The sequence below is a fragment of the Zingiber officinale genome, chromosome 9B (assembly GCF_018446385.1).
Source record: "Zingiber officinale cultivar Zhangliang chromosome 9B, Zo_v1.1, whole genome shotgun sequence".
NCBI lineage: Eukaryota > Viridiplantae > Streptophyta > Magnoliopsida > Zingiberales > Zingiberaceae > Zingiber > Zingiber officinale.
The window spans coordinates 31,472,480-31,495,355 of record NC_056003.1 but is presented as its reverse complement, the minus strand read 5'-3'; the positions used below and the strand labels follow the sequence as shown (position 1 = coordinate 31,495,355).

Genomic DNA, 22,876 nt, shown 5'->3' with positions numbered 1-22,876 from the left:
GTATAAAGAATGTTGTCTTCTTTCTTGTATTTACCTATCTTTCTCCTCCCCTTCCCTCACCTCCACCCAATCAAAGGATAATAAGTGGAGCACCCGTTTATTATCCAAAGTAGGTTTTCTAAACAGCTGTGGCATGTGGATATCCAATATTTATTTTAAACAATCTTAATTTTTAAATTTTATTTTAGAATTTTTTTAAAGAAGGTTTTTTATTTAATAATATTTTAGTGATATTAAGTTCAATATAAATTAACTAAACTTTTTAGGACTATTCTGTCCTAACTATTCTACCTTACGCATTAAATTTATTAATCTTATTTAAATTTCTTAATAGGTTATTCATTTGTCTGATCCTATCTTTATATTCATTCAATATTGAGTTTACGGGACTATTTGAATATATTTAATAATAAATTTGTAAAGAAATATAATGTGTAATAATAAAATTATATATAATCTGATATAAAAAAAAAATGGAGATGATTCCGGTTTTAAAATAATATTCTTTTCATCTATTTGAGCTCATGATTTTTTATTTTATAAATTGAAACACTACTTAATGATTGAGCGAAAGTTATAAAAGATTGTAAGGAAGTTTAAGAATAATAATCTTAATCATCATGAAATAGTAAATCAAATCGTAATCGGGGATTTCAAATAGTTAATCGTAGTCAATTTCTAAAAGTTAAAGTCAAAGATTGAGATGCTTTGTTTGAAAAAAAAAAAACAAAAAACCATTCACACGTCCACTTCCTTGCAGTAATTCCCCGATCAAAACCAATTCCTGTTCTCAACTTTCACTCGTAGCCATCGCTTTTTTCCCACTCTTGTTGTCTCCTTCATCACTAAATTTCTAATCTCTTTCTCTCTCATACGCAAGGATGGCAACGGTAGAAATTAAGGGGAAAAAAACAGGCTAGTCATATTATTATTAAATCCAATATATATTTTCAGAAAAAGAGAATATAAATTCTTATATAATTAAGTTAAAATATTTTAAATCTTAAATAGGAAAAAAATTAAATTATCCTAAAAACTATATATATATATATATATATATATATATATATATATAATCTAATATCCTCCTCAAACTCACGATGTTACGTATAAAAACATTGAGAGTTTGTTAGACAAGAAATGAAAGCGTAAAGCGAAATGTGTCTTGGTAAACATATCAGCAATATATAGATTTGAAGAAATAAAAGGTAATGTGGTGGTGTCTATCTGAAGATGATGAGTAATATAACAGTCAATTTTAATATGTTTAGTTTGTTCATGAAAAATTGAATTACGTGTAATTTGAATATCATTCTGATTATCACAATATAACGGAGTAAATTGATGAAGAGAGATACTCATATCCGCAAGCAACCAACGCAACCAAATTATCTCATAAGTAGTTGAGGTCATGACATGATACTCAGCTTCTACGGAAGATCTAGAAATAACATCTTGTTTCTTACTCTTCCAAGAAATGAGGGAATCACCAAGAAAAATACAGAAACCAGTGGTAGATTTGCAATCCGTAAGATCACCAACCTAATCAGCATCAGAGTATGCACACAGCTCCAGAGATAAAGCAGAAGGAAATAAAAGGATTTAAAATTGAGTGCCCTGAAGATATTTGAGAATACAAAGAACAACAATCTAATGAACTGTAGTTGGTACAACAATAAATTGACTAATCACATGAACAACATACGCAATATCTAGATGAGTTACGGTGAGATAAACTAAGCATCTAACAATAGTTCTATACAAACTAGGATCCGCCAAAGGTGAGTCATCAAATGGAGAATATCGAGCATTAGTCTCAATAGGAGTATCAACGACTATATTATCAGTAAGACGAGCACGCTCAAATAAGTCAAATATATACTTTGACTGGGATAAAAGATAACCTTTTGGGGAATAAGCAACCTTAATGCCCAGAAAGTAGCTAGTAAACTCAAATCTTTCATAGCAAAACAAAGAACGAACTCAGACTTCAAGGAAGTAATTCCATCAGAATCATCACTAGTAATAATCATATCTTCAGCATATAATGATAAAAAAATACGACCTGCACTCATACATCTGACAAATAATGCTGGATCATTATTACAAGGATGAAAACCAAACGAAGTAATCATTGTACAAAACTTCCCAAACCAAGCACTAGGTGCTTGTTTGAGATCATAAAGCGCTTTACGAAGCTTGCAAACTTCACCAAGTTGGTGTGAAATACCAGGAGGAGGTGTCATATAAACTTCTTCATGAAGATCACCATTTAGAAATACATTCTTGACATCCATCTAAGATATTCTCCAACGACAAACAGAAGCAATAATAATCAGAGTACGAACAGTGGTCATTTTTGCAACGAGAGCAAATGTTTCCTCATAATTCATATCATACTCCTGAGAATAACCTTTAGCAACAAGACGAGCTTTGTATCATTTAATAGATCCATCAGAATTAGTTTTGATGTTATATACCCAACGAGAACCAATAGTACGTTTTCCTGGTGGCAACGGTACCAAATCTCATGTACGAGTCTGATGCAAAGCAGTTAGTTCCTCATCTATAGCGCTCTGCCAAAGTGAGTTACAAATAACTTCTCTATAAGATACAGGCTTAGAAAGACAATGAACAAATGCAACAAATGAAGTAAAAGAATAAGAATAACAAGCGTAAATAAAATCTGGTGGTTTAGTAGACTTACGAACACGAGTGGATTGACGACGGTGGAGAGAAGGATCATCCGTAATCTCAAGAGATGATTGGGTAGTGGCAAAAAGAGGAGCATGTGGAATGGATATCTCGGAAACCAAAGTACTAGATTCAGTTAAGCTACCAGTAGGAGCTGTGGGTGAAGTTTCCTCAGTGTCGATATTGAAAGGATCAATTTAAAATATATAATTTTGTCATATTATACGAACTAGCCGAAATAGAAAAGAATGGAATATGCTCAAGAAACACAACATGATGAGAGACATATAATTTTTGACTAACGAGATCAAAGTAATGATATCTTTTTTGACTAACATCATAACCCAGAAAGACACAGAGTAGACCAAGAGGCTGACTTATTATGCTCTACATGTGGACGAAAGACGAAGCAAGTATAACAAAAAACATGGAAAGAGTAATAGACAGAAGCATGCCCATATAATTTTTCAAAAGGTGACAAGTCCGAATTATGTGAGATTAAAATTCTATTAATCACATGAGTAGCGGTAAGGATTGTTTCCCCCCAAAAGGCACTAGGAACACTGGAGACAATAAAAATAAACAAGCGATTTCAACAAGATGTCTATGTTTCCGTTTAGCCACACCATTCTATTCAAGAGTATTTGTATACGAGGTTTGATGAATAGTACCATCAGAAGTAAGTAAATGTGAAAAATAATTCAAAGTGTATTCACCTCCCAAATCATAATGAAAACACTTTATGACACTAGAATGTTGAGTTTTCACAAGAGCTCTAAAATTATTAAAAATTATAAGATAATCAAACTTGTCTTTTATAAGATAGAACCAAGAGTAACGAGTGTGATCATCAATAAATGAAACATAATACCTTAACCCCCCCTTTATAGGAATAGGAGAGGGTCCCCACATATCAGAATGTATATGATCAAATAGAGCAGAAGAAAAAAAAAGACTTTTAAAAAATGGTAAGACAGAAAATTTGACTAGCTTACAATCACTATAATAAGAAATATCAGAACTTTTTAAAGGTCCTAATACTCCTTAGAAGCTAAAAACTGCAAATGAGATGCTGAAACATGACTTAAACGAGAGTGTCACAAATAAAAATCAGAAGATGAATGACTCAGATGAACAGATGATAAATCCACACTCAAAGCTACAACTTCTGGTATTTTGAGTTGATCTAAAGCATAGAGTCCTCCTTGCCTATGACCTATCCCAATCAACCTCTTAGATTGCGGGTCCTGAATATAACAATTGGATAAAAAAAAATTAGGTATCCAGACTCACATAATTGACTAATAGAAACAAGATTTAAAGTAAGATTCGGAATATAATAAATATTAGTAAGAGATAAACAAGATGTAACAATTGAACCAATGCCTACTAATGACATAGGAGTACTATCAACAGTTACAATAGATATAGATGAAGTAGAAAAAAAGAAACTGTCACGCCCCGGGGAAGTCCCTGTCCGAAGAAGTTTCGGCAGCACCTCCTCTGTACGGGTGACAATCTGAAATATTTCTACAGACACAATATACATCAGCCACAGACGGCTGGAATATATACACAACCACGCAGTTATATATGCAGCCTACTCAGCTGATACCACAAAAATACAACCACGCAGTTATATATAAATCTAACAGCCCACTCAGCTGTATCAAAACCAAACACAACGGAAATCCAATAGACAACATATACAACTATAAACAAACACTGCTAGCCGGCTAGGCTTACACCACACAACAACACAACACTCCGGAAACAAAACCAGAACACAAAGCCAAATACACACATTCATATACCAAAATACAAATAAACAAAAACGGAGACAGGTCTTCTGATGTGACGTGGGGACCGATAGGCAGGATACCCCAAGCGACTCCATAAACAACCTGGTACCTGAAAAAGATAGTGTCCACGGGAGTGAGTTCAACAACTCAGCAGATACCAGTTGACATGTATAGTAAGCTATAACAGACAGTAATAACTATGGAGTACAGACTCCTAGACAAAAGCTGGAAATGCACAATAGAATAGGCTGAAGAGAACTGTACTCACCAGGGCCTCCTATCAGAATAGTCAGGTCGTCAGACCGAGAGTATCATAAATCTTGTATGCATGTCAAACATATGCATCCATCCAAATACAGCATATAAGTGCAACAAACACAATCAGTATATGCATCAATGCATATGATGCCAATGACATGGTCACCCCTGACGCTAGTCAGCCATCTCACACACAATGGTGAGACCGAGTGGGTAGGGCTGTGACAACCATGCACTCTGACGTCACTGCTCCTGATGAGTGACCGAGTGGACGGGATGTTGTCGGAGTACACCTATCCTCCTACCCCAAATCATAAATGGGGGAGCTCAATGCTCTCATCTCCCGGTACACAATGATGGGGAGGGATCCCGACGTGCTACCACGCTGCAGTACACTACCCATGAGTGTCCCAACGGAGCACCACCGAGCAAACTGACGTGCTACCACGCTGCATCACGCTACCCATGAGCGCACCAACGGAGCACCGACAGTGATGAAACTGGCGATGTGCTCAACAATAATGAAGCAGACTATCGCGCAACATGCAATCATGCAAATGATGCATGACACTAAGCATGACAACATCCTGAACCAATCCACATATATATAAAATGTGTACCCTAGTATCAATAAGTCATATCCGAAGATCTAAGGTACACAAGACAAGTATGGTATAAACAAAAACCTGGGTCCTGAACATAATAAGGTGTGGTATGTCACTACCTTTATGAGCATATATATAATCATATGGGTACTAACATAAAATGCATAACAGGTGAGCAAACAAGCATGTAACAGGTATCCGGTAGTGACATATCGAAACAAGAACGAACATAATTATTACTAAAGACTATAACCTACTAAATATATCAACGTGACATTATCAAAGATAAGTCAAGGTACCCTCCTCTAATAAGAAGGTCCAATCCAGTCAAATCCAACGTCGAGATGCTCGTCTCGAATCAGAGTCCTGTACTACATGATATACAGATTTATCTAATTGCATATAAATTAATTAGCTAAATCACATCCTCAAGAAGTTAACATAAATTCAGATCCAATTATAAACCCTAATTGGATCATCTAACTCCTCAATCGACTTAAACTAATCCATACGAATTAGAACTTGCAATAAGTATAATCCATCACAACAACCTAATCTAAACTTATTCATAAGAACTCACCAAAAATCCAGGATGGTCACTGATGGCTCACGGTCGAAAGGGTTCCCTGCCCAAAATAGAATGACCAGTGCTGTGGATCGCCAGTGAACAATGCTGGCCAAGCTACAAAGACTGGTAGACAAACAATCACAACCTCCAACTACAAATTAAACTCGCATCACTACCAATCTGATATCATACTTCTTACCTCAAATCACAGCCACTCTCGCTGCTGGAATCAAAGAGTTGCTACCCAATAGGGCTGTTCGCTGCTAGAAGGTGGCTGCCGGAAAACCCGATATACTACCATCGCAAAGAATCTACAATTAGAGACCACTATTCTTAGTTAGCATGATCTTCCACCCAACACAAGTGCTGGTCACAACAAGAGAAGAATCAGAGCACAAAATCGAAAAGCCAAACCCTAAACCCTCACCTTCAATCCCACTGCTGGATCACGGCTGGATACTGTGGCCGAACAACCTGATAATGCTGTTCTCCAACCTAAAATACCTCAGATCAGTACAGAGCAAAGATCTGGCACATACCCGAGTATATATCTAAGGGATACCATCTCGAAGTGGACCAACGAAGACAAAGCCGACGGTGGATAGTTCGGCTAGGGCTCGAAATGTGCAGAGGTGCGACGAGTCATGAGCACAGGGAGGAGAGGGAGTCGGTCGGGGCTAGGGCAGAGGAAGAAACTAGGACTTGAATCCTCCTTGCTCTTGGCCGAAAATAACCCGAGCAGAAACGTGCCGGCGGAGAACCTAGGGCACAGTGAGAGATCGGCTGCAGGGTCTCGGATGCCGACGGCCGGCGCTCGAGCGTGGATCGGTGCCGAGAAAAACCAGGAGGAAGAGGAAATCAGGGTGTCGGCGCCGAGAGAGGAAGATCTAGGGCTCGAGTGTGTGGCCGGCGACAGAGCTTTTCCTTGGCTTGTCGTCGCGTGAGAGAGACGGCAAAGAGTGCTAGGGCACAGATCAGAAGAAGGGGAAAACACAAGGCTTCCCCACAACCACTGCCTTTGTATCGGAGAGGAGAGGAACAGCCACGAGGGCGGCGTCGGCGCGGGCGTTGGGAAAAAAAGAAACCGTCGGAGTGAAGAGGAACGACGTCGGGGAAAGGAAATAGGCACGGGAGAGGAAAAGAAGAAATAGAAAAATAAAATAAAAAGAAAAATTGTAACTTTTCCTCGTTTAAATGGGTAGCCTAAATAGGCTTAACCGGGACCCCGTTTTTATCCCCGTAAACTCGTTCATACGGTCTCCGAAAATTTCCAGAAAAATTTCTAAAAAATTTTGAAAAATTCCATTATCATTATTCGCCATTTTTCGGTATTTTACATTCTCCCCCACTAATAAAAATTTGGTCCCCAAATTTCGTTATCTACCATCAACAAGTACTAACAACAAATAGAAAGTATAAATGCTGAACAGAAAATAACTCACACACCTCAAGTGAAAAGATGGGGGTTATCGAGCTCGGATCGCATCCTCGAGCTCCCAGGTAGCCTTCTCGACCGAATGTGCTGTCATCCGAAATTAACCAACCGGATAGTCTTGTTCCACAACTGACGCTCTTTCTAGTCTAGAATCTGTACCAGAACCTCCTCATAGGTGACGTCAGGCTGAACGGGAACTGGGATATCTGTCATCACATGTGTCGGGTCGGGTATGTATCTCCTCAGCATAGATACGTGGAATACGTCGTGGACGCCTGCTAGGGATGGTGGTAGTGCCAGACGATAAGCTACTGCTCAAATCCTCTCCAGGATCTGGAAAAGTCCAATATATCACGGAGCTATCTTTCCTCTGAGGCCAAATCTCTTCACCCCTTTCGTGGGTGAAACTCGCAGAAAAACATGGTCGCCCGTAGAGAATTCCAGGGGCCTACGTCTCCGACCAGCATAACTCTTCTGGCGGTTCTGCGCCTCTGACATCCTCCGTCAGATAGTACGGACCCACTCTGCCTCATGCTGAGCACTATAAGGTCCCAACAACTAGGCCTCCCCAACCTCAACTCAGAGGGTGGGTGTCCGACAATACCTACCATACAATGCCTCAACGGTGTCATCTGGATAACCGAATTAAAGCTGTTATTGTAGGCGAACTCTACCAATGGCAAATGGTCATCACAACTGCCTTCAAAATGCAATACACATGACCTCAGCAAGTCCTCTAGAGTTTGAATGGTCCTCTCCGACTGTCCATCTGTCTGCGGATGGAAAGCTATACTGAATCGGAGCTGAGTGCCCAAGGCCTGCTGCAGACTCTGTCAGAATCGAGACATGAACTGAGGGTCTCTATCCGAAATGATACTTAAAGGAACACTAAGTAATCTAATGATCTCCCGGCAATACAGATCTGCCAATCGATCCAGGGAATCAGTCTTCCGGATCGCCAAGAAGTGTGCTGATTTGGTTAATCGATTAACGATTACCCAAATCGCGTCATGGCCTCGTGGTGTCTTCGGCAAACCCACCACAAAGTCCATGGTAATATGTTCCCATTTCCACTTAGGAATAGGAATCCAATGAAGTAAACTGACAGATCTTTGGTGCTCAGCCCTCACCTGTTGACAGACAAGACATCTAGCTACAAAATCTGGGATGTCTTCCTTCATGTCGTTCCACCAATAGGAACACTTCAAATCTTGGTACATACGAATACCGCTTAGGTGGATAGCAAATCGAGAGCGATGAGCCTCCTGAAATAACTCCTGTAAGACCGGGTGAGATTGAGGTACGCATAATCTGCCTCAGGAGTATATAATACCCTCCTCATCTCGTGTGAACTCGATCTGCTGCCCGGAAGCTATCTAGCTGCCAGCAAACTGCAAATGCTGATCATCAGCCTGAGCCCCTCGAATGTTCGTTCTGATCGATGACTGAGCAACCATGGTAACCATTATACTCTGCTCTGTCTGTCCCTTCTCCTCAAGGCCTAACTCGGAGAAACCCTGAATCAAGTCTGTGACTGAAACTCGGCGGTAAGCCAAAGTCCCTCTGGACTTCCTGCGGAGTGCATCGGCAACCACATTAGCTTTTCCTGGATGATAGCTAATAGTACAGTCACAATCCTTCAAAAACTCCATCCATCTCCTCTGTCGGAGATTAAGTTCCTTCTGAGTAAAAATATATTTGAGACTCTTATGATCAGTGAGAATCTCAATTGTAATGCCGTATAAATGATGTCGACAAATCTTCAAAGCAAAGATGATGGCGGCTAACTCCAGATCATGAACTGGGTAGTTCTTCTCATGCTCCTTCAACTGTCGAGAATCATAAGAGACTACTCTGCCGTGCTGCATCAGAACAACACCCAAACCCTGAAGAGACACGTCGGTGTAGAGCACGAATCCGTCCTCTCCAGAAGGTAAAACCAAAATTGGAGTCGACACTAATCTCCGCTTCAGCTCCTGAAAGCTAGTCTCGCAATCCTCGGACCATGTGAACTTCACGCCTTTCCTGGTCAGGAGTGTCAATGACATAGCAATCCGAGAGAAACACTCAACATATCTCCAGAAATATCGAGCCAAACAAAGGAAGTTGCGAGCCTCCTCTATAGACTCCATCTACTCCCAACGGTACAACCTCTATCTCCTGTGGAACAACGGTATACTCCTACTGGTGATCGTGTGTCTCAAACATCTCACAGAAGACAACCAAAATACGCACTACTGATCTTCACAGATAGACGTTTCAGTCGAAACATCTCTAGAACTATGCGAAGATGGTGTACGTGACTCACCTCGGATCCGTAATAGATCACAACATCGTCAACAAAGACAATGAAAATCGATCGAAACATCCTAGGAATACCAAATTCATCGAGTCCCTGAAAACATCTAAGGCTCCGCAAGCCCTAATGGTAAAATCAAGACACATAATGTCCGTATCACAGACATTCCTAACCATAAGATCCCCGACAACAAGTCAGGAATCTGATCACCTACGATATAAATCACCAAAGAATAGATCCTCCAGTGTGAGAGCAACTCTCCATCACACGAAATACCATATATGTGGGAGCAACGCTCTATCACAAGAAATCCTCCATATGTGGGAGCAACGCTCCACCACAAATAATCCGTAATATGTATCTGCAATAAATATGGGAGCAATGCTCTGCTACAAGCAATCCGCAATATGCGGGAGCAACGCTCCACCACAAACAATCCATAACATGTGTGGGAGCAACGCTCCACCGCAAACAATACATAAGTGCCCATGGCACCTAACTATCCAGCTAGAGACTGCACGAGATCTCTCTACCACAGATCACTGTGGTTAGCCTAGGGTATAACAACCTAGTAAGCAAATCAAATCCATAGTCAACTCTATCATCATCCTAGTGGGTCGGTCACCCACTAATAGGAGAATTAGTTGACAAGGTAATACAACCAACAACATAATGTAGACACTCAACATTCTACATTCAACATAGGTAGAATCATCATGAGGCAACCAACCATACACCTGGCACACGTGCACACACAACATATGTATGATCGACATAATCCTCCAATTAGTACTACCCAATAGGGTTGTTCGCTGCTAGAAGGTGGTTGCCGGAAAACCTGATATACTACCATCGCAATGAATCTACAATTAGAGACCACTATTCTTAGTTAGCATGATCTTCCACCCAACACAAGTGCTGCTCACAACAAGACAAGAATCAGAGCACAAAATCGAAAAACCAAACCCTAAACCCTCACCTTCAATCCCACTTCTGGATCACTGCTGGATAATGTGGCCGAACAACCTGATATTGTTGTTCTCCAACCTAAAATACCTCAGATCAGTACAGAGCAAAGATCTGGCACATGCCCGAGTATATATCTAAGGGATACCATCTCGAAGTGGACCAACGAAGACAAAGCCGATGGTGGATAATTGAGCTAGGGCTTGAAATGTGCAGAGGTGCGGTGGGTCGTGAGCACAGGGAGGAGAGGGAGTCGATCGGGGCTAGGGCAGAGGAAGAAACTAGGACTTGAATCCTCCTTGCTCCTGTCCGGAAACAACCCGAGCAGAAACGTGCCGGCGGAGAACCTAGGGCACAGTGAGAGATCGGCTACGGGGTCTCGGATGCCGACGGCCGGCGCTCAAGCGTGGATCGGTGCCGAGAACAACCAGGAGGAAGAGGAAATCGGGGTGTCCGCGTCGAGAGAGGAAGATCTAGGGCTCAAGTGTGTGGCCAGCGACAGAGCTTTTACTTGGCTTGTCGTCGCGTGAGAGAGACGGCAGAGAGTGCTAGGGCACAGATCGGAAGAAGGGGAAAACACAAGGCTTCCCCACGGCCACTGCCTTTGTACCGGAGAGGAGAGGAACAGCCGCGAGGGCGGCGTCGGCGCAGGCGTTGGGAAAAAAAGAAACCGTCGGAGTGAAGAGGAACGGCGTCGGGGAAAGGAAACGGGCACAGGAGAGGAAAAGAAGAACTAGAAAAAGAAAATAAAAAGGAAAATTGCAACTTTTCCTCATTTAAATGGGTAGCCTAAATAGGATTAACCAGGACCCCGTTTTTATCCCCGTAAACTCGTTCATACGATCTCCGAAAAATTACAGAAAAATTTCTAAAAAATTTCAGAAAATTCCCTTATCATTATTCTCCATTTTTCGGTATTTTACCCTATCCCCAACTAATAAAAATTTGGTCCCTAAATTTCGTTATCTACAATCAGCAAGTACTAACAACAAATAGAAAGTATAAATGCTGAACAGAAAATAACTCACACACCTCAAGTGAAAAATGGGGGTTATCGAGCTCAGATCGCATCCTCGAGCTCCCAGGTAGCCTTCTCGTCCGAATGATGCTGTCATCCGACTTTAACCAGCCGAAAAGTCTTGTTCCGCAACTGACGCTCTTTCCAGTCTAGAATCCATACCGGAACCTCCTCATAGGTGACGTTAGGCTGAACAGGAACTGGGATATCTGTCAGCAATTGTGTCGGGTCGGGTACGTATCTCATCAGCATAGATATGTGGAATACGTCGTGGACGCCTGTTAGGGATGGTGGTAGTGCCAGACGATAAGCTACCGCTCAAATCCTCTCCAGGATCTGGAAAAGTCCAATATATCGCGGAGCTAGCTTTCCTCTGAGGCCAAATCTCTTCACCCCTTTCGTGGGTGAAACTCGCAGAAAAACATGGTCGCCCGTAGAGAATTCAAGGGTCTACGTCTCTGACCAGCATAACTCTTCAAGCGGTCCTGCGCCTCTGACATCCTCTGTCAGATAGTACGGACCCACTCTGCCTCATGCTGAGCACTATAAGGTCCCAACAACTCGGCCTCCCTAACCTCAACTCAGAGGGTGGGTGTCCGACAATACCTACCATACAACGCCTCAACGGTGCCATCTGGATAGCCGAATTAAAGCTGTTATTGTAGGCAAACTCTACCAATGGAAAATGGTCATCACAACTGCCTTCAAAATCCAATACACATGACCTCAGCAAGTCCTCTAGAGTCTGAATGGTCCGCTCCGACTGTCCATCTGTCTACGGATGGAAAGCTGTATTGAATCGGAGCTGACTGCCCAAGGCCAGCTACAGACTCTGTCAGAATCGAGACGTGAACCGAGGGTCTCTATCCGAAATGATACTTAAAGGAACACCATGTAATCTGATGATCTCCCGGCAATACAGATCTGCCAATCGATCCAGGGAATCAGTCTTCGGAATCGCCAAGAAGTGTGCTGATTTGGTTAATCGATTAACGATTACCCAAATCGCGTCATGGCCTCGTCGTGTCTTCGACAAACCCACCACAAAGTCCATGGTAATATGTTCCCATTTCCACATAGGAATAGGAATCCGCTGAAGTAACCAGCAGGTCTCTGGTGCTCAGCCCTCACCTGTTGACAGACAAGACATCTAGCTACAAAATCCGCGATGTCTTCCTTCATGTCGTTCCACCAATAGGAACACTTCAAATCTTGGTACATACGGGTACCGCCTGGGTTGATAGCAAATCGAGAGCGATGAGCCTCCTGAAATAACTCCTGTAAGACCGGGTGAGACTGAGGTACGCATAATCTGCCTCAGGAGTATATAATACCCTCCTCATCTCGTGTGAACTTGATCTGTTGCCCAGAAGCTATCTGGCTGCCAGCAAACTACAAATGCTGATCACCAGCCTCAGCCTCTCGAATGTTCGTTCTGATCGACGACTGAGCAACCATGGTAACCAGAATACCCTGCTCTGTCTGTCCCTTCTCCTCAAGGCCTAACTCGGAGAAACCCTGAATCAAGTCTGTGACTGAAACTCGGCGGCAAGCCAAAGTCCCTCTGGACTTCCTGCGAAGTGTATCGGCAACCACATTAGCTTTTCCTAGATGATAGCTAATGGTACAGTTACAATCCTTCAGGAACTCCATCCATCTCTTCTGTCGGAGATTAAGTTCCTTCTGAGTAAAAATATATTTGAGACTCTTATGATCAGTGAGAATCTCAAATATAATGCCATATAAATGATGTCGTCAAATCTTCAAAGCAAAGATGATGACGGCTAACTCCAGATCATGAACTGGGTAGTTCTTGTCATGCTCCTTCAACTGTCGAGAAGCATAAGAGACTACTCTGTCGTGCTGCATCAGAACATCACCCAAACCCTGAAGAGACGTGTCGGTGTAGAGCACGAATCCGTCCTCTCCAGAAGGTAAAACCAAAATTGGAGTCAACACTAATCTCCGCTTCAGCTCCTGAAAGCTGGTCTCGCAATCCTCGGACCATGTGAACTTCACGCCTTTCCTGGTCAGGCGTGTCAGTGACATAGCAATCCGAGAGAAACCCTCAACGTATCTCCGGAAATATCGAGCCAAACAAAGGAATTTACGAGCCTCCTCTATAGACTCCATCCACTCCCAACGGTACAACCTCTATCTCCTGTGGAACCACGGTATACTCCTACTGGTGACCGTATGTCTCAAACATCTCACAGAAGACAACCAAAATATGCACTACTGATCTTCACATATAGACGTTTCAGTCGAAACATCTCTAGAACTATGCGAAGATGGTGTACGTGACTCACCTCGGATCCGTAATAGATCACAACATCGTCAACAAGACAATGGAAACCGATCGAAACATCCTAGGAATACCAAATTCATCGAGTCCCTGAAAACATCTAAGGCTCCGCAAGCCCTAATGGTAAAACCAAGACACATAATGTCCGTATCACAGACATTCCTAACCATAAGATCCCCGACAACAAGTCAGGAATCTGATCACCTATGATATAAATCACCAAAGAATAGATCCTCCAGTGTGAGAGCAACACTCCATCACACGAAATTGTTGGTTGCTACTCGGAAAACCTATAGGTTCCACTGTACAAAAATTTTGTACAAAGGTCTGAACCTTTTCCTAGCTACCATGTGTTCTTTTAAATTAAATTTTGGATCGCCTGCGGAACTTAACACGTTTGATCCAAAACTTAATCTATTTGTTCTTTTAGGTTTTGACTTGGATCTCCTGCGGAACTTAACACGTTCGACCCAAGTCTCCTTAAGTTATTAATTCCATTAAATATTAATTTCCATAAAAGGTTCCCAGTACTGACGTGGCGAGGCACATGGCCTTCTTGGATATGGGAGCAACCACCACCGACTAGACAAAACCTTTAATAGAAAGCTAATATTTAATTTCCTAAAATAACTTTAGGTTAACCAAAGAGAACAATCAAATCACAAGGAAAAGAAAGAAACAAAAGAACACAACTTCGAAAAAACATATTCGAAATTCTAGAACGTAAGCCTCTTGTATTTGGTATTATTTCCATAAATAACTAGCATGATGCGGAAATAAAATTTACTAGTTATACCTTGTAGAAAAACCTCTTGATCTTCTACCGTATTCCTCTTCTAACCTCGGACGTTGTGTGGGCAACGATCTTCCGAGACGAGAAATCACCAATCACCTTCTTCTCCTCCTAGCTAGGTTCGGCCAACAAAGAGGAAGCTTCACCAAGGAAGAAAAACAAAATACTAACCAAGCTCCAAGAGATGCTAGCTTTCTCTCCTTCTTCTTCTTCTTCTCCGAGTAGTATCCGGCCACCACAAGAGCTCCAATAGAGGGTGGGTTCGGCCACCACAAGAGGAAGAGAGGGAGAGGTTGGCCGGCCACACCAAGGAACAAAAGAGGGAGAGGAATAATAGATGTTGTATCTTGTGAAGGCACCCTCACCCCTTCTTTTATATTCCTTGGCCTAGGCAAATTAGGAAATTTAATTACAATAAAATTTCCTTAATTTCCTTGACATGATTTAATTGAGAAAAATTAAATAAAATTTCCCAATTTAATCTCTAATGACCGGCCACTTCTAGAGGAAATAAATTAGACAAGTTTTAATCAACAAATTAAAACTTCCTAATTTGTTTCCGGAAATTTTAAAAATAAAATTTCTCTTTAAAATCTCTTCATGGTTGATAAAGGAAATTTCTATAATTTTAATTTTATCAACATGTGGATAATTTTTAAAGAGAAAATAAAATAACTCATCAATCTACAAATAAGGAAAGAGATCTAATCTCTTTCTTTAATCTTTGTAGATCTTTTACAAGAGAGATATTTTAATTTTAATTCTCTTTAAAAATTATTTCTTCCACATAATAAAACTAAAATTAAAATCCCTTTTTAATTTAATTTGGCCGGCCCCACTAGCTTGGGTTCAAGCTCCGGCCACCCAATAATATACCTAGGCGGCCCTAGCTTGGTTCCCAAGCTAGCTTGGCCGACCCTTATTAGTGGGTATAGAAGGTGGGTATAGGTGGGTATAAAACTTCTACAAATAAGAGGCTACGATAGGGACCGAGAGGAGGAATTGGTTTTGGTCTCCGATAAAATTAAGCATCCCGTGTTCGCCAACACACAACTTAATTTTATCAATGATAATTCATTCCACTAGAGAATTATCATTGAACTACCGCACCAATCCCAAATTACATTTTGGGCTCCTTCTTATTATGAGTGTGTTAGTCTCCTATAAGATATCAACTAATTGTGATGTCAGACTAACTCCATTTAATTAATATCTAAGTCCAAGAGTAGTACCACTCAACCTTATTACCATGTTGGACTAAGTCCACTGCAGGGTTTAACATGACAATCTTTATGAGCTCCTCTTGAGGACATTATCTACCTAGTATCTCTAGGACACAGTTTCCTTCTATAATCAACAACACACACTATAAGTGATACCATTTCCCAACTTATCGGGTTTATTGATTCAACGAACTAAATCTCACCCATTGATAAATTAAAGAAATAAATATCAAATATATGTGCTTGTTATTACATTAGGATTAAGAGCACACACTTCCATAATAACCGAGGTCTTTGTTTCTTTATAAAGTCAGTATAAAAGAAACGACCTCAATTGGTCCTACTCAATACACTCTGAGTGTACTAGTGTAATTATATAGTCAAGATAAACTAATACCTAATTACACTACGACCTTCCAATGGTTTGTTCCTTTCCATCATGGTCGTGAGCTACTGTTTATAATTTATAAGGTACTGATAACATGATCTTCTGTGTGTGACACCACACACCATGTCATCTACAATATAAATTAATTGAACAACTACATTTATCATAAATGTAGACATTTGACCAATGTGATTCTTATTTCTAGATAAATGTTTATACCAAAAGCTAGGCTTTTAGTATACACTCCAACAGAAATACCATATATGTGGGAGCAACGCTCTATCACAAGAAATCCTCCATATGTGGGAGCAACGCTCCACCACAAATAATCCGTAATATGTATCTGCAATAAATATGGGAGTAATGCTCTGCTACAAGCAATCCGCAATATGCGGGAGCAACGCTCCACCACAAACAATCCATAACATGTGTGGAAGCAACGCTCCACCGCAAACAATACATAAGTGACCATGTCACCTAACTATCCAGCTAGAGACTGCACGATATCTCTCTACCACAGATCACTGTGGTTAGCCTAGGGTATAACAACCTAGTAAGCAAATCAAATCCATAGTCAACTCTATCATCATCCTAGTGAGGAGTCACCCACTAATAGGAGAATTAGTTGACAAGGTAATACAACCAACAACATAATATAGACACTCAACATTCTACATTCAACATAGGTAGAATCATCATGAGGCTACCAACCATACACCTGGTACACGTGCACACACAACATATGTATGATCGACATAATCCTCCAATTAGTACTACCCAATAGGGTTGTTCGCTGCTAGAAGGTGGTTGCCGGAAAATCCGATATACTACCATCGCAATGAATATACAATTAGAGACCACTATTCTTAGTTAGCATGATCTTCCACCCAACACAAGTGCTGCTCACAACAAGACAAGAATCAGAGCACAAAATTGAAAAACCAAACCCTAAACCCTCACCTTCAATCCCACTGCTGGATCACTGCTGGATAATGTGGCCGAACAACCTGATATTGATGTTCTCCAACCTAAAATACCTCAGATCAGTACAGAGCAAAGATCTGGCACATACCCGAGTATATATCTAAGGGATACCATCTCGAAGTGGACTAACGAAGACAAAGCCGACGGTGTATAGTTCGGCTAGGGCTCAAAATGTGCAGAGGTGCGGCGGGTCGTGAGCACAGGGAGGAGAGGGAGTCGGTCGGGGCTAGGGCAGAGGAAGAAACTAGGACTTGAATCCTCCTTGCTCCTGGCCGGAAACAACCCGAGCAGAAATGTACCGGCGGAGAACCTAGGGCACAGTGAGAGATCGGCTGCGGGGTCTCGGATGCCGGGGGCCAGCGCTCGAGCGTGGATCGGTGCCGAGAACAACCAGGAGGACGAGGAAATCGGGGCGTCGGTGCCGAGAGAGGAAGATCTAGGGCTCGAGTGTGTGGCCAGCGACAGAGCTTTTCCTTGGCTTGTCGTCACGTGAGAGAGACGGCAGAGAGTGCTAGGGCATAGATCGGAAGAAGGGGAAAACACAAGGCTTCCCCACGACCACTGCCTTTGTACCGGAGAGGAGAGGAACAGCCGCGAGGGCGGCGTCGGCGCGGGCATTGGGAAAAAAAGAAACCGTCGGAGTGAAGAGGAACGACTTCCGGGAAAAGAAACGGGCACGGGAGAGTAAAAGAAGAAATAGAAAAAGAAAATAAAAAGGAAAATTGTAACTTTTCCTCGTTTAAATGGGCAGCCTAAATAGGCTTAACTGGGACCCCGTTTTTATCCCCGTAAACTCGTTCATACGGTCTCCGAAAAATTCTAGAAAAATTTCTAAAATATTTCGAAAAATTCCCTTATCATTTTCGTCAATTTTTGATATTTTACAGAAACAAAAGATGATAAATTAGATGGTATATTATAAGAGGCACCAGAGTCCAAAATCCATAAGGAAAAATATATACATGAAATATTTCTCAAACACATATACTAAAACGTTTTTCCTCCAAAAATGTCTCATTCTACAGGCAGCTCTAGCTCAAGTTCCAGCTCGACAAGCGAAGACGAAGTCCATGTTGAAATCGATGAGCAAGCTTATGATCCGGGTGAAGAATTGATGTTATTGGTTCTTCAACAACACCAACAACTTATGGAAGCATATCAGAGGAGGGACACGCGCAGAAGAAGGTTCGTCCAAAGAAATCGTGAAGCTGGGCATGAGAGGCTCGTCAATGATTATTTCTCTATAACCCCGATGTATCATGATGAAATATTTCAAAGACGATTTCGAATGTGAAGAGAGTTATTCCTCCATATAGTGAATGCATTAGAGAATCATTCAACATTTTCAACATAGGGACGATGTTGTACGAAGAAAAGGGTTGTCACCACTACAAAAATGCACCGCCGCGATTCATCAACTAGCTTACGGAGTCCCTGTCGATCATCTTGACGAGTACCTACGTATAGGTGAATCAACTGCCATCAGGTGTCTTTTCAAGTTCTGCGAATACGTGGTTGAAATATTTAGTGATAGGTACTTGAGAAGGTCAAATGCTGATGATATTCAACGTCTTCTTCAAATGCACGATGAGAGACATGGCTTCCCTGGCATGTTAGGTAGCCTTGATTGTATGCACTGGAAATGGAAATATTGTCCAGTTGCTTGGAAAGGTCAATTTACAAGGGGACATGGGTTACCAATAATCGTACTTGAAGCGGTCGCGTCTCATGACTTGTGGATATGACATGCATTTTTTGGGGTCGTCGGTTCACAGAACGATATTAACATGTTATATGAATCTCCCATATTCAACAACGTCTTGCAAGGAAATATGTCGGAGATTAATTTCACAATGAATGACACTGCATATACGAAGGGCTATTATCTAACGGATGGAAATATCCAGAGTGAGCTACTTTTGTTAAGGCTTTTCCTTGCCCGGAGGATCCCAAGAGGAAGTTGTTTAAGAAAAGACAGGAGTCTGCAAGAAAAGATGTTGAATGGGCATTTGGGATGCTCCAATCTTGATGGGCAATTATCAAAGGTCCAACTCGTTATTGGTATAGGAACAAGTTAAAACAAATCATGTTAGCATGCATTATTTTGCATAATATGGTTGTTGAGGATGAGGGAGGTCACGTGACAAATTGGTACAACGATGAAGGTAACGAACCCGCACAACCTATCCATGGCTCAAACCGAAGATTTTAGGATTATCTTCGAACAAATTCTGAGCTACGTGACAATCAAGTTCATCACCAACTTCGCGCAGACTTAGTTGAGCATATCTGGGGGCAATACAATAATAATCCGTGAATTAGTATTTCATATATTATTTTTAATTTCATAATTGTATGATTTATTTAAGTGATTGTTACATTTCAATTTCATAATTACATGGTAATCTAAAAGAAATTTTATTTTTTAAACTTTATAATTTTAGCCGCTCAGTTGTAATTTCATTTTTTCAACTTTATAATTTTAGACGCTCAGTTGTAATTTCGTTTTCCCAACTTTATAATTTCGTTTTCCTAACATTGTAATTTCGTTTCCTCACAACCATCTATTTTATTTAATAAATATATTTAAAAAATTAATATTATTTTTGAAAAATAATAAAATTATATTTTTAAAAGTAATATTATTATTAAAAAAAATAATAATAATAATTTAAATATTTTAAAACATATTTAAAATATATTTATTTAATATGATATAATTTTAAGATGGTTGAGTGGATTGTGAGACCCATAAATAATGAGTGTTAATGTTAATAGAGATGTGGATGAAAGAAGGATATTGTTATAATGAATATGTAAAGTGGATCCATTTTTTTTTTTTTTTTTTTGATGAAATGATAAATATTATAATATTATAATATTATGGATACATAAGAGGAGATAGAAAAAAAACTATTAAATAAGATATTATCGAACACGTTAATTGACTGACCTGTCCCATAGAAAATTTTAATCTAAAACTCCAGTGTTACTTAGTTGGGCGTTCCATTTGGATGAGACAGAGATAGGTCTTCTTGTGGCCACCCTTTCGTCGTACAACCAATAATTACTTGCTTATTCAGTCTACTCTTCGTCGCTTGCTTTTTGGGCTATGAATACGCACGCGTTTTGATGCATGGCGGAAGCGGAGGAGCTTTGATTGATACACTTCTTCTCACTTGCGCTGTTTCATCCATGGCCGTCCACGAGTACTGGCGCCCTTTCGCGGCGGAGGACGACGACGTCGTCGAGTGGTTCGAGCGGGTGGCGGAGGACGCCGGCGCCGCGCAGGCGGAGACGCTCCGCAGCATCCTGGTGGCCAACCTCGGCGCGGAGTACCTGCAGCGGTGGCTCGGTGCGCTCCCCGCCGACGTCGGAGACATGAGCGCCGGAGAGCTGGAGGCGCTCTTCGTCTCCGCCGTTCCCCTCGCTTCTCATGCTGACTTCGAGTCGTACATCCGCCGCATCGCCGCCGGCGACGCGGCGCCGCTGCTCACGCGCCGACCCATCACTATGCTCTCGCTCAGGTGATTCAGCTGATTAATGCACAGATTAGATCGTTCATCGTTTGCATTATAATAGATTTTGTTCATTTGCAGCTCAGGAACTACAGACGGCCGGCCGAAGTACGTGCCGTTCACGCGCTTCAGCTCTCAATCGACGCTTTACATCTTTAGATTGGCGGCAGCTTACAGATCGAGGTGCAGTTGATATCACCGGGAAGCTCGAGCTTCGAGTGGATCGTTAATGGTCTTTGCGATTGATGAAAAATCGTTTAATTCTTGTAGGATTTTCCCGATAAAGTCCGGCGGAAGAATTTTGGAGTTCATCTACAGCAGCAAGCAGTTCCGCACGGCCGGCGGAGGCCTCCTCGCCGGAACGGCGACGAGCCACTACTTCGCCAGCGACGAGTTCCTCAAGAAGCAGAGCGCCACCAAGTGCTTCACCTGCTCCCCCTACGAAGTCATCGCCGGCGACGACTACCACCAGTCCACCTACTGCCACCTCCTCTTTGGCCTCCTCCTCCGCCACGACGTCGAGTTCGTCGCCTCCACCTTCGCCTACAGCCTCGTGCAGGCCTTCGCCGCCTTCGAGGCCGCGTGGGAGGAGCTCTGTTCGGACATCGAACAGGGGAAGCTAAGCGTCAAAATTACCTCGCCGGAGATGAGGAAAGCTGTCACAGAGCATCTCCGGGGACCGGAGCCGGCTCTCGCGTCGGAAATTAGGAAGAAATGTGAGAAATTGAAGGGATCGAGTTGGTTTGGAGTGATCCCGGAGCTGTGGCCCAACGCGAAATACGTGTACGCCATCATGACGGGCTCGATGATGCCGTACACGAAGAAGCTGAAGCATTACGCCGGCGGCGAGGCGGTGCCGCTGGTCTCCGCAGAGTACGGCTCCACCGAGAGTTGGATCGGGGCGAACCTTGAGCCGCTTAGCCCACCGGAAAAAGTGACCTTTACGGTGATCCCCACCTTCGCTTACTTCGAGTTCATCCCCGTGCTCCGGGAACGGGATAAAGATGCCATCTTGGAAGCAGAGCAACCAGTGCCTCTCTCCGGCGTGGTGGTCGGCCAGCAGTATGAGATCGTCCTCACTACCTTCACCGGGCTTTACCGCTACAGGCTCGGGGACGTTGTGGAGGTCGCCGGGTTCCACAAGGGCTTGCCACGGCTTTCGTTCGTCTGCCGGAAAAATCTCATCTTGACGGTGAACATCGACAAGAACACGGAGCGGGACCTCCAGGCGGCGGTGGAGACGGCGGCGGGCTTGCTGGCGGAGACTGCGGCGGAGCTGGTGGACTTCACGAGCCACGCGAACATCGCCTCCGGCGGGGAATGCTCCGGGCACTACGTGGTGTACTGGGAGCTGAAGGGGGAGGCGGCGGAGGAGGTGCTGAAAGAGTGCTGCGCTGCCATGGACGCCGCCTTCGCGGACGAAGGGTACGTGGTGTCAAGGAGCACGAGGTCGATCGGGCCGCTGGAGCTGAGGCTCGTCTCCGCCGGGACCTTCCGGCAGATAATGGAGCACTTCGTCGGCAACGGCGCGGCGGTGAGCCAGTTCAAGACGCCGAGGTGCACCGCCAACGAGGCGGTGCTCCGATTGCTCGATCGACGCACCGTGCGGCGATTCTGGAGCACCGCCTATGGATGAATCGATCAGCAAGATCGCATTTTGATCATCGAATTCGATCAAAGATTAAATTTCTCTTGGTTTCTTGGTCTTGATCTTGATCGAGGAAGATTGATCATAATCAATCATTTCCTGTTTAGGATATACCTCAATAAAACAGTGAACTCAAATATTAGACCTAACTTCGATGGCACAACAAATTAATTGGGCATGAGAAGTTTGTTATATCCCCCTTGCAAAAAAAACTGCTTCTTTGGATTTCGATTTCATTGTTAAAATAGCTCTCCATTGTCGATAGTAGTTGGTTTGTTACGAGGGTGTTAGTTTTATTGACAGTGATCCTGCTTGAGGTCATGGAAGGTCAACTCGTTAGTGAAATGTTGCTGATGTTAATTAGCTAAGAGC

General features: G+C 42.4%; 1 protein-coding gene across 1 annotated transcript; it reads left to right on the top strand.

Moving 5' to 3' along the window:
- The first annotated feature begins 20,457 nt into the window (after positions 1-20,457).
- On the top strand, positions 20,458-22,652 carry LOC122022426 (indole-3-acetic acid-amido synthetase GH3.10-like). The gene is made up of 3 exons (XM_042580416.1): positions 20,458-20,865; positions 20,938-21,039; positions 21,127-22,652. Exons 1-3 carry the CDS (start codon positions 20,471-20,473, stop codon positions 22,490-22,492), a joined length of 1,863 nt encoding a protein of 620 aa, XP_042436350.1. The 5' UTR covers positions 20,458-20,470; the 3' UTR covers positions 22,493-22,652.
- Positions 22,653-22,876: the final 224 nt, after the last annotated feature.